The sequence below is a fragment of the Hyalella azteca genome, unplaced genomic scaffold (genome assembly GCF_000764305.2).
Source record: "Hyalella azteca isolate HAZT.00-mixed unplaced genomic scaffold, Hazt_2.0.2 contig4003, whole genome shotgun sequence".
Classification (NCBI taxonomy): domain Eukaryota; kingdom Metazoa; phylum Arthropoda; class Malacostraca; order Amphipoda; family Hyalellidae; genus Hyalella; species Hyalella azteca.
The window spans coordinates 1,443-14,838 of NW_025934230.1; the positions used below are offsets into that span (position 1 = coordinate 1,443).

At 38.0% G+C, this 13,396-nt stretch overlaps 2 protein-coding genes across 2 annotated transcripts; one reads left to right on the plus strand and one right to left on the minus strand.

Annotated features, from left to right (window-relative positions):
* Positions 1-2,022: 2,022 nt before the first annotated feature.
* Positions 2,023-6,239, plus strand: LOC108680324 (N-alpha-acetyltransferase 30). Its single transcript, XM_018169128.2, has 4 exons — positions 2,023-3,311; positions 3,596-3,719; positions 4,302-4,443; positions 4,847-6,239. The coding sequence occupies exons 1-4, from the start codon at positions 2,169-2,171 to the stop codon at positions 4,896-4,898; spliced, it is 1,461 nt and encodes a 486-aa protein (XP_018024617.1). The 5' UTR covers positions 2,023-2,168; the 3' UTR covers positions 4,899-6,239.
* A 2,776-nt stretch (positions 6,240-9,015) lies between these two features.
* LOC108680321 lies at positions 9,016-12,876 on the minus strand. The gene is made up of 2 exons (XM_018169125.2): positions 12,647-12,876; positions 9,016-11,127 (listed from the first exon to the last, which is right to left on the minus strand). The coding sequence occupies exons 1-2, from the start codon at positions 12,815-12,817 to the stop codon at positions 9,955-9,957; spliced, it is 1,344 nt and encodes a 447-aa protein (XP_018024614.1). The 5' UTR covers positions 12,818-12,876; the 3' UTR covers positions 9,016-9,954.
* Between the last annotated feature and the right edge of the window lie 520 nt (positions 12,877-13,396).

Below are 13,396 nucleotides of genomic sequence, written 5' to 3' on the forward strand. Positions count from 1 at the left end.
TGTACAAAACGTCATTATATACAATGTGCCAATTCACCCCGACGACATTCCAAAAAAAAAAAAACAGTAGTAACATAGTTTGGTTCCTACGAATATATCACGATGAACTTCGGACTCTGCTCTGCCAGTCAAACATTTCAGCGTTTCTTGGATGAAGCTCTTCGTGACTTATCAGCGCCAACAAGCGAAGGAGGTTCCCGTCCAGTCACCTTCTTCAACTACATCGACGACATCCTGGTAGCATCAGACGACGATGAAAGACATGCGTGCCTTGTTCACGCGTTTCACCCACGACGGCCTGAAAATTAACGCGGTGAAATGCGAACAAGGCGCGTCACATAGCCTCAGATCAATGAGCTGTGGGTAACTCCAGCTAACAGTAAATCCGCTTTGTACAACACAGCCACTGCTTCACAGAGCCGGAGCACAACTGGCCGGAGCGCAACAGGCCCTACCGCAACAGGCGGCGCAGGTTAGGTTAGGCTACGTTAGGAGTAGCTGTTGCGGTAGGGCCTGTTGCGCTCCGGCCAGTTGTGCTCCGGCCTGTATGCGCTTCGGCCTGTGACTGAACGGCGCTGTTGTGGTGGGCGCTTTGTGTCAAAAGCCGTGAAGATGCCCGGCTGCGTTACGCACGGGAAGGTATATGAATCGCACTGTGGACTTGGGCTATGCTCACCTCTAGCTATCCACCCGTGCACGGCAGGATGCATGCAGTTCCACTGGCGGGCTGGGCTGGTTGGTCGCAGTCCGTTGTCCGCAAGTTACAGTTCGAAGTAAAGTCAGGGTATGAAGTGATGATTCGATGCAACCTTCAGTGGTGCATAACCATTACTCTCTGGGCTATTCGCTTCAGAATGTGGTGGCGTGAAGTTCCTAATATATAAAGCAAGATGATGTCACGGGCTGGTTACCGACGGATGGCTTAATACGCGGCTGATTTGTGGTCATCCGGAAATATGCTAGGCGTTCCTTTCAAGGCTGATTGATGCACAAATTTGGTGGTTCACGGCTGCGTACCCGTACGGAAGACGCGTACAGATCCGTTTCATACAGATCCGTTGAATATTGAAGGAATTATGAGTGTCCCAGTTGCTTAAAAAATACGTTTATTAGTTTTAATTAAAAAATAATTCATGTAAAAATCTGTAATAATTCCTGCGACAGCGTATCAATAATTAATACCCCCATTTAAAAATTCATACGGATCCGTTAAGCATTGAAGGAATTATGAGTGTCCCAGTTGCTTAAAAAATACGTTTATTGGTTTTAATCAAAAAATAACTCATGTAAAAATCTGTAATAATTCCTGCGGCAGCGTATCGATAATTTATACTCACATTCAAAAATTCATACAGATCCGTTAAGTATTGAAGGAATTATGAGTGTCCCAGTTGCGCGAGTTCGCAGTCGTGTCCGTAGAATTGTCGATTGAGTCCCAGCGGACGAATAAAATTGAGATTGCGTTCCTTACGGCGAAAAAGGAATAAATGCTGAGTTCTAAATGATGTGCATATCGGAAGATTCCTAATTGGAAGTCTTATAAGATTTCTATTTCATTCTCACTGAACGATTCCCACTTCCTTTCTTCCGTTTTATTTAAAACCATAATAATGATGAATGGTAATTGAGACATTCCTCCCGATGTATTGTAAGGTAAAGTAAAAACTGAATACTGAAGGCACATGGTCAATCGAATACCTCGAAGTAATGACAAGTAGATAATTTATTTCTATTTGTGTGATTTAAATTTTTTGTAGTCAGAGTAAGGAGTTTCGAAAGGATATAAATAGCCAATTACCGATCGTTGATAATATGTGATTTTTCACCAAATTTGGTTATTCATTCCATAAATCTCTTCAATTGGATAAATTTCAAATGTATTTCTTTCGTCGAGTTTTTTCATATGTTCCTATGTTGAAAATCTAAAAAAAGAGGTCGTGCTGCATTGTGAGTGCTGACTGCTGACATCTGCAATATTGCTGGAACCAAAAGTTTTGTAGAAGTCTTCTAAAACGAGTTGTTCAATGGTGGAGTAGTGCCAGGTGACATTCGCATCGTCACGACAATGGGAGTTCCCGATTAGGAAATTCGAGTGTCAAATTACTTCATAAGACTTTCAGACTTTGTGAGCATGAATTATAGTATTATTTATCCATCAATTCCTTGTCATGGACTCCGTTAAGCGTTCTAAATGTTCAAATGAACCGTCCAAAATACTTGGTCACCATGCTTCTTGTCGCAGTGGTTCGTCGCAAAAAACAGGTGAAATCGCTCCAGTTCACATCAATAATTCTCTAATACATTCTCTTCATGACCAAAACTCAACCACCTACGTCATGGAATCTAAAAAACAATCTGCTCTGACTAATTCGCCATCTGTAATGACTGAAGTTATTCCGTCATCAATAGCATCTCCCGCACTTCTTAGGAAGAAACAAAATGCGGGATTATCAGAGATATCGAGTGATTTTCGGGATAAATTGAACTTTAGAAATACTAATGGTGTATTGAATGGAATTAAAATGGGCACTACTGATGCTGAAGTTCACCACTCAGGAATTGCTTCCTCATCAAACTGTGCCAGCAACTCAACTTCACATGGAAATATAGTTCCCTCCCACACAAGCTCTGTGTCTGTTAGATCTAAATTTCTTCCTCCAAATCCCCTTAGTAATATAGCAAATTCTACTATAATAGCCAACAGTGCTAATGAAACAAATTCTAGTCCTAACCTCACTACTCCTCCTCCCCCTCCTCCCTCATTTCAAGATATACCCCCACTTAGCCCACCTCATGAACCACCCCCTCCTCCTCCATGTGAAGAACCTGGTGGATATCCTTACATAAAATCTGTTGCATCTAGAGCCATTGGAGCAGACAGTCCTTGTTCTTCTAAGTCAAGTCAAGATGGTGGAACAGGCGTCTGCAATGGCCACACAGTTTCTGAGGCAACAAGCAATACCAGCATTGCTGCTAGTTCTGAATTTTCAATAAGTTCAGAGAGGTCAACAGACTCGTCATACTCTGGTGCTCGTGCAAGAACCAGACACACATCTAACAGCTCAAGTCAAAGTACCCAGCCTCGGAGCGACCTTGATCTCAGCCTTGCAAGTGACGTAATACTTAAAACACCTGAAATAAATGTCAGCCCATTGCCCAACCATGATGATCTTCAGTTGGAATATGCTAACTATGAGAATGAGACTCAGATGGCTGCAATTATGGCCCTCATCCAAAAAGATTTATCTGAGCCATATTCTATTTACACATATAGATATTTTATCCATAATTGGCCACATTTGTGCTTTCTGGTGAGTGCATTTGTTTGAGATTTATATAATTAGGTATCTTATAAAATTGCTAGACAATGTAATAATATTTTAGCCAATCAAGAATATCAGATCATTTGTTTTAAAAATTTTGGATGTGCATCAACATTGTACAATTGGATTACTTTTTTGTACATATAAACTTTTTTATTTCTACTGATTTCATTCCTAGATTTATATTTTTTATTGTATTAACATGTACAAATGACTATTTTCTATAATGTAAATTGTTTTCCAAGTGATTTAAGTTCTTCTATTTTTTTCAGGCATTGGTCAACAAGGAGATCATTGGTGCAGTCGTGTGCAAGCTTGACATGCACAAGAAGGGCACTGTCAGAGGCTATATAGCTATGCTTGCTGTAGACCAAAGATACCGCAAAAGAAAAATAGGTATGATATCAGTTCATGTTTTGGTATGATGTAAGTGCATGTCATGTTCATCAACCTCCATAAGACTAGTAGTAATTGCATGTTAGAAATTCATGTAGTAAATTTGAAATGGTTCCCCAGAAGTTGGAATTGTTAAAAAATTTGTATAATTTATGATTCTTCTTTGGTACCATTAGTAAGTAGTAACTGATTTATTTTAGGTATTATAGTTTTATGAAATGCAGTTAAATCATCTTTGGTCCAAATAATACCAACTATTAAATGGGAGAGATTGTGTGATGAAGATTGAACTGTAATAGGAGTTGTGGATTCAAAAAACCTTAGCTTATTAATTTATTTTGAAACTTTTAATTTCTTCAAATTTTTTCATCCAAATAACACATTCATTTGTAAATCAGAATTTTATTATTTTTCTTAACAATAATTTGATCCAGTTACTTGACGCACACCTAGAAATTTCATTCTATTAAAGGATGTAGTTATTTTGTAGTCAAAAGAACTAGTTTCTATAAAATTTCTATTTATTTGCAAACATAAAATTTCAAATGAAGGTTTCAGGTTGAAACTGTATGTTGTGTGCAGGTTCCAATTTAGTGCAGCTGGCTATGAGGGCAATGGCTGCAGATGATGCTGATGAAGTGGTGCTGGAGACTGAAATAACCAACCAGCCTGCACTGCGCCTCTATCAAGCCTTGGGCTTTGTTCGAGATAAGCGTCTCTTTAGGTCAGAAGTGGGAACACATCACTGCAGCTTTTGCAACAATATATTTTAAACTCGGAGAAAACCGCAAGGAAATTCACCATATCTTTGCGAAAATATTTTGGGATGGCGCCATTATTGGTTAAAAATTTTCTAGAGAATACTGGTGCAATCAGCAGTGAAAATCCAAGTATAAACTATTGATGAAGCCAGTCTGTAAATTGCTTTCATAAAGATGTGGTGAATTTACACAGCGTTTTCTCTACTATTAAATTCTTGATGCAGATGCAATTTAAGCAGATTAATGATATAAGAGACAATATATTTGTGTTGAGATTGCAATGCTTCTTGTTGGTTCTTCCACTATATTAATGTGGATGACGTGCAAAATTAGTTTCCCTGAAGTAATTGATATTTGCTTGTGCAGATACTACTTGAATGGTGTTGACGCACTACGTTTAAAATTATGGCTCAGATAAAAGCTGAGGCTAAGTCGTTTCCTGGAGGTCATGCAATGAACGTTCCTCTGCACTGTCAGCAACAACGTATGCCTATTGACTAACCATCTAATCTTTAAGCTACATTAGAATTTATGCCGCTCCTTGTAGATCAGCGCTCTTACTACGTACTTTGGAACGCCATGCACCAAGAGAAATTTAGCTTCACTCTTCCTTTAAAAGTGGCTTCAAATATCATTCAGGGAACGGTTTATCATCAATGAGCAGGTTTTTATTTCACATGTTATTAATGACTGACACTAAAGTTGTTGAGAAATTAAAGTAACTTGATGAATTATGGACCATGACAGTTACTCATTCTGCATAAGATTTCCGTCTTCTGAATGATTTCTGTATCCATCTTATTATACTGTAAGTGTTGTGCGAGTGCCGTTTAAGTGAGGCGAGTATCTAGCTTCCTACTAGCAAGTCTCCAATTCTGGCACAATTATTTGTTGGTGAGTTACCTTTTCGATTTAACTCATGAGTTATGCCGTCTGCAATTCCTAGAATTTGGCTGTCTAAATCCATAGAATTGTGTTAATTATATGCAGAAAGTAGCAAGTATCGTAATTATTTATTCCGAATTTTCCATTGTTTCCATAACAAATTGTCGAATTACCCGCCTATTCTATAGCCATGCTTGATAAGCTAGTCTTTGAGACGCCGTTGGCCATGTGTGGAATGAAGTACCTTCTGTGACATGCGGTGACGAATAGATAGCGCTTTCTAACGTCTCTCTTGTCCTCCTTAGAATTACTGACCTAAGCACGGGAGAGTTTAAAGATATATCAAAATTCTTTCTACTTACGATTTCAGTTTCTGTTATATGTCACTATTGCATTTTCAGCGAATTGAGGTGGTTTTTAGTGTTTTCATTAATTCTTAGTTGAAACATTTCAGTTTTTCTTGAATATTTAACTTGTCGTTGAAAAATCCAAAATTATCACGTGTGTTTTAATTATTATTATTTTTTATTTTTGGAGTTGGTCATATTGCAATATTTTTTATGAAGAAGTTAGGTGATATTTGATCCCCAGGTATCGTCATCGCTCGTGAATTACTTTGTTGGAAAATAGTGCTGCACGCTGCCTAATCTTTCAAGAATCAATGCCCTCGGCTCGAATTAATTTCGAATTATTTCTTTTGCTGCAACTTCGAACGCACATACGGAGTAATCAGAAGTCATTCTGACGCTGACATTTTTTTCATATTCAATATAACCCTATAATTTTTATGAGAAATAATTTCCTTCATGATGGTGCGTTTGTCTAAAACTCCAACGTTTCTTTTTATTGTGTAAATATACATTATTATCCTCAATTTTGTTTTGTTTTTTATCAGTTTGAACCTCACTTTCTATTAAATTGCGCTGCTGCTACAGGAGCGTTAGCGTTGTAGATTGATCATTTGGAATGCTACCAATCTTGTTTGGATTATTTAAGCCACTTTACCAACACTTTTCTTCATAGTCTTGAGCCATCGATTTGTTGATGATAAGATGCGATAAATAATGGCCACACATATGATCACTAATGTAACTTATATTTTTTCATTTGGTGCATGAGAAAACATTTTGGTACTTTGAGATTAGTTCTGGAATTTTTTTTCGCGCTTTGGCTTCTGTTCAGTACTCCATTTCGTGACTATTCATATCCTAACTGTTCGCTAGCATTCATGCTCTATAGTGGGTTTGCATTAATGTCTTAACCATTTTAATTCGTTATCTTTATATGCGTTTCTGAATTATTAATGTCGCTTAAAACCAATGTATCAGCTGTTTTCAAACTTGGCACATAATATATAAGCACACAATTGTTGGTGCAAGGGACAAAAGGTTCGAACACAACCCTGTTTTTGAGAACAATAGGCTGTTATTGGGAACAACTTCGTAGTACGGGTTTTGACATTAGAACAACGTTGGTGTCGACTTCAAATTCATGCGGTCGAATGTTAGTAAAATTAACCCTTTGAATGGTGAAATAGCCAGAAACATTATCCGTGTTAGGATAATGTAATGTTCTAATTCTTTGCCGTTTATCTTTGTGCCTTGAAGCGTAGAGAAAATGTCAAGTCGTTCCTGTTAGCTGCCGGCGAGATCCATTCCCGGTATTGGTACAAGTGTTTTGTCATTAACTGGCTTAAAAGAATTTCCATTAATATCACAAATTATTTTACACCAAATTTATCAGTGGCATTATTATTGTTGGACATTTACCAGCCTAATAAATTTAAAACTAATGTCTTTCAGTCGCAGAATCAACGTCTATCCGGAAGAGTTTCAAAAGTAGTAATTTTTTCACAATGGTATAGCAGGACGTGTATTTCTTGAGAAAAAAATGTTGATGCGAAGATCATGATGACAGCTGATTGTAATCGTTGTGTCAGATCTACCAACTGAATGGGATCGAGCGGCTCCAACTAAATCAAAATACTGTTCTGTGAGAATGGAGTCTAATTGTCGTCTATTTATCTATATTTTGCCTTGCAACTTCTGAGCACTGAGATGTATGAGTCTCGAGATCGCTGTACAGACTGCCCATTCACATATTCTATGTATGAGGACTGTTCATGCTCGTATAGCTTTCCGATTTGCTTCTATCTAATCTTGCGCTGTTCCTTAACTACCCGGATAAATAGATGCTGCTCATTATATCACGTTGGATTATACCACTGCTGTCAGGTTATGCACTTTAATAATGAATTTGGACTTACCCGATTCAAGTACAATTGTTAATTCTGTGTATCAATGGACACTAAATCAGTCTTGTTGCCGACATTAAACGAAGGATTAAACCTCCAGCTGTTGTCAAACACTGCGAGCAACTGCGTCTTTGTCAGCATAAACAGTTCGACCGTCAGCAAACAAGAGCGTGAGTAAAATCAAATGAATAGTTCGTGCTCACATCAAACGATTTGCAGAAAGTTTAACTTCGGATGACTATGAAGGTTACTACTTTTAGATTGAACGTTCATTTTTTGACATTCTATTGATCGACAGAATAGATCTCATATTACCTACTCAAGATAAACTGCGAATCAACTAGGTCGAAATTTACTTTACTTTAGTCTCAACTCGTAAACTTCTTCCGAAGAATAAACCTAAGTGCATATTCATTTCGCATATACAAATTGCAGCTTGTAGAAATGTTTTATAGGCGTGAATATATAACTTAGGAAAGAATTGCTTCGGCTAGGACACGCGTGTTACTCCAATATATATATATATAAAATATAAAAACCTATATTAAGCTACCTCGCTGGCCCGAAGAACTTAGGTAGAGGCGCAAAGGCTAATTAAACTTGCGAACTTGATTTACTTGCGACATTTGCTATCCGATCTTTCACTTCTCCATTCAACTTGAAAGCATTGAGACCTTTTATGCGCGCGCAGACAGCGCTTATTTAATTAAACCGATCTCTTACTCGCGAGGAGTAAACTGACTTTAAATTTCTATTTATTACTCAAAAAGTCTCAAAATTCGCTGAAGAATACGGCGAAAATTACGTTACAATTATCTTTTTTTTTTTTTCATTCGAATCGCCACGGATATTTTTCTTTGTGGTCTACTATATTCCCACGTAAAACTATAAACATTAATATAAAAAATGTACTTGAGAATTTATATTCTCGATTCAAATGCTCTACGAGAGTCGCACATGCATGTTACTCTAATATTTAAGCGACCACCGACCACGAACCATTAGTTTTTCTGTGCAATCAGATTACAGCTTCTAAAGTATGTAGTAAAGTATATCGTACGCCTTCTGCCGGCGTTCCGCTGTCACGTTTTGCTCGTATTGTAAATAAATTCATTTTTAATTGTGTGTGTCGTTTAACATACATGCCTGGAAATACTAGTAGTGTTTTATTGTATTTATACGTGCATCTGTACATATAAAATAATTATGATTCCAAACTAACAGCTGATAACAGAGGTTAGTATTCGAGTACTCAGATCAAGGATTGTGTTAGGAGTTCTATAAGGGAAGAAACTCCGTTTAATTGAATCTGTGTGCTTCCGCTTTGTACAACTTTCATGTGAATTTAAGGAACAATATTAAACGAAGGTGAATGGAACGCTGAAACATTTTAAAATTGTATTTGACTGACAGAGAACACGGGATGAAACATATATTTGTATATTAAATGGGCGTAGATAAGTTTCTTAACAACACACAAGCGCAACTTAGGAGCGATCACGAATAATTTAATTCAAGTTTGGCCTAATAAAATTTGAATTATCAATAATTTGTAGAGAAGGCTAATACCGGTTCTATCACAGAGTATTCCAATGTATAAATATTCTTAATTTTTGCATGAGAAACTGCATGAGATGATATTCTTAATTTCTGCATCGATTCGAGAAACGATGATTTGAATTTGTGACGTGTATATATAGCTGGTTTCCTCATTTAACACTCAACGGATTTATATTCTGGGAACGATGAACTCGCAGGGCTTGCAGGACTTTACTGAACACCATACCTAAGCATGCCACATTTCATATTCTAGCCTATGATAGAAAGTTATGGCGTTACAACAAGAAATTTGATGAAACTTTAAATAAGAGTTTAATTCTAAAAATCAGTAAGTGTCTTCATGAAGCACGAACTGGTAAAATCAAACACGTCTCTTGCGGCATCAGATAGCGCACAATTCTTGAGCCGAGCGAGGTGGTATCGTATCACAGGTGTTATCGTATCATAAATGAAGTTTCCATGTGATAATTATATATACTATACATCATAAAACTTATAGTATATGAGAAATAAAAACGTTAATAATACCACCAAGTAATATTCGTTCAACGTACAACTTCATCCATTCATCATTAGATTGTTTTGTTGGTGAAAAATTCTGATGATGAAGCATGATAAACATCTCAAGCTCGAATAAACATGACTCAAATCAACAGGTTAATATCAACTTGTAGAAATGTATACAGACAACCGAAACCGTATAGCAACTTATATTAAGATGAATGTAAAGAGTATGCCTGTAATCTACCTGCGCTCTGCGGTCCTCTGGATGTATTTAGGCAGAATCTACCCGCTGCTTGCTGCAGCAAATCAAGTCCAGGAAGATCCGGAATCGAGATCTGGATTCGTTGGTCGACGGTTGTGTTCCGCCACGCCGAGCAGCGAAGTCATTAGGTATATAAATCGAAGCAATTGGATAATTAATTCCAATATCAGACCTTAGCATCGGTTGATCAGTTACAGGCCTGCTCGGTGCCGGTCGGCGTGGGGTTCCTCGTTCGGGAGGAATTACTTGATGCGTGTATCTGGGTTGGCTCTGGAGGCTTGCAGGTAATTGCTCTACAGTGGTACGATTGCGTTGAACGGCACTCTTTGGTCGAGTAGTTGGAGCGACTGGTGCTGGTGGTTTTAATGGACTAACGTTTGCAGTCGTCGCGGCTACTACTCCACTATTTGATAACTGTTTCCGCGTTGGAGATGAGTCATTTATCGGGTTCAGTTTTCGAGACGAAGGATTAATTACAAGTTGCTGAACAATAGAGTCCCAGTCTGATTTTTCTCCGAGATCTCTCTTCAACATTGATGTAATTTGTGGAGATTGAACATTATTTGGAAGGCCGCGAACATGATTTTTCGGTGCTGAATCTGAAACGAGCCTCTTGCGGCAAAGACTGCTCGCTGGAACAGCGGTCTTCAACACCATCTTGATTTTCTCCTCGCATTCATCTTGAGTCCATTGGTAGGGACACTCGCGGTTTTGGGCAGTATTGAACTTGAAACATTTGTAGGACTGGAAATTCGATTCTTTTCCATCCCTCCTGCGGTGTTCTCCATAGCTAGGAGTGTTTGCGTCGGAATGATTGTTGGCAACTGCTCTACAGTTCAGATAAAGCCACTTGATATCAGCATCGTCTACTTCTATGGCGATCTGGAGCTCATGAGGGCCCCGTTTAACTTTGTTCTTACAGTACGACGCGTAACGGAAACCAGACCAAGATTTTGTCATTGGTGAATCGTTCGAATCCAAGTCAACTTTTTTAAGCGTACCATCATAATTATTTGCTGTGAACACAACTCGAGTGTAACTCCTCGAGTTGTAAATGGCCTGGTCGATAAGGTAAAGGTTAGGGCCTAGTTTATGCAGCACGGTTTCCCACTTGATGGTGAAGCTAACGTTGCCGTAGAAATTGTGCTCGTAACTAGAGTTAGATGGCGCGAACCACAGAACCTGAAAAAAATTGAATCACAACTGAGGTTAAACCATGAACAACTTAGATCGCATAATAAGGAAACGCTTTTGGGAACATTGAGAACAAATAGATATATATCAAATAAAATTGATGTATATCATGAACGATTTTGTCAAGAAGGAAAATTCAGTTTCAGGATATAATAGTTGAAAAAATTCTCACCCAGCTGTTTCCGAATATAATCGACTATGAACTGCACAGTGAAAAAATTGCACAAGTGCAATTGCACAAAATTGCATAATTACAGCTGCATTCAATTCTTAAACAAATATTTATTCCAAGTGAAATTATGCTTAAATTTTCAGAGCAGAAAATAACTATTAAACTTATTTATAGTGTCGAAAATAGTACAGTTTTAAGGAATCATTGTCTTTCAAATTTAAGCGTTAACTGCAATCTTGAGCCATTAGTATAATTAGCCTTAAAATTATTTTCATTTATTTCAATACGTAATTAATCGAATAGCCTGGCACCCATTCTAGCGACTTTGTGGGATAGCGGGCTTGCGCTCTCGGCATTTCCTCTAGAGATATGAGAATTGCAAGTTCCGCGACTAATTATGCGCAGTCGCCGTAGCCTTTCCTGCAGTGACCAACTCCTCGGGTCAGCCTCATTTTCTGCAACCTATACGTTGAGAGGCCATGATCGGACTTCGTTGATTATTCGCCGCCTTTGGACTTCAGTCATGAAGGGCTAGTCCCTTAGCTTCCCCGCATGATCTCCCGAGCCACGGTCGTGAGCACCCACCATCTTCTGCCATAAGCTCCAGCTTCAGCTTCATACGAGACGTAAGTCCGCGGTATCACTTTGTCGAGGGAGTGCGTGCCAGACTGTTTCGGCAGCTGACCTAGCATTACTCTTCCCCTTGACCTACTGAAATAAAGGTGCTCTACATATTAGTCTTCTATTTCTATATATGAGAATATTTGAATATCATTTAGTTTTAACGGCATGCTAGCATGCAGTGTATTTTAAGAGATAGACGGGCTGTGCCCAAAGCTATAATTTGAATTGATAGTTGATAAATAGATATATTGATCGATAATAGATTTATAAATGGATTTAACTAGGTAGATTCTAAATTAGCAATAGATAAAATGATAATTTGAATAAATTTATGCTAGAATTCTATCCCAATTGATTATAAGATACCTTCCTAGTCTAATAGATATCTCTTAACTGTATTTGCAGCACTGAACGGAACTGCATGGGTTCATTGGCCGCGGGGCGATCACGTCACGACTCACGAGGTGGTTGGGTTCATATCCGACCATGCGCATTCTCCCGGCCCATTCATGCTATACCGGCCTACCAATGATTTACTTTATGATATAAACGAAATAAAATTAGCCACAATCAACTGTATTTCAATGCCATCTTTGACCCCATGCGCTTAGTTTTCGTTATATAGTGCCTTTTGTAATATAACGGCGGCAGTTGACGATAATTGTTAAGAGGTTATACCTGACGATTAAAAGACTATATGAGAATACGTACCTGTTGTCGCAGTCTCGTGTGGCTGTTGGAGAGCCTCTGTGGCACAAGAGCTTGCTTGCGCGTAGCTTCTTCGAAGTCGTCGAAATGAACGCAGCGGCTAATTTCATCGAGATCAGTATAACTAGGGTTGTCTAAAGGTTGCACAGTTTGAAAACTAGTTCGTCTTACCATTTTTAATTTAATATTTTACGAGGTGCAGAAAATTTTATCGGTTTCAAAGCCGCGTATCTCTAAAAATGTCAAAGAGGAAATACAATATTACATAAAAGTGATGCAAAACGTAAAGAATATTGATTGTACAACGTAATTGATTGCTGCATGATATCCCAAAGAATTAGGAAGTAAGCATGCATGTTGAGACGTTTTCAACGTCTTGAACGGAAACATGTGCGTTGCCAATTATAAATACAATTCGTACGTCGGTGTTTTGTTTTCTACGAATGTGTTTTGTTCACAGCCGTTTTCAGTTGACAAATAAATTTTTTAATATTTTAACGTCGAATCATATTTTAATTGTACATTATATTCATTTATAATTGGAAAAAAGTAGCCTTCGTAGATGTGAGTGCACTGTTTTTTCTACCTGCGTGCTTGTGCTTCTTTCCAAATCATATGAACAACTTTTCCCAAAATAAGAAAAATTAGTTACAATTTGCTTCATTCTTTTATCTACTCGGGAATCGGGATTTACTCGGAAAACGGTTTTCAGAAAAATATCGCTTATACAAGCATAAATGCACAACCTAATCC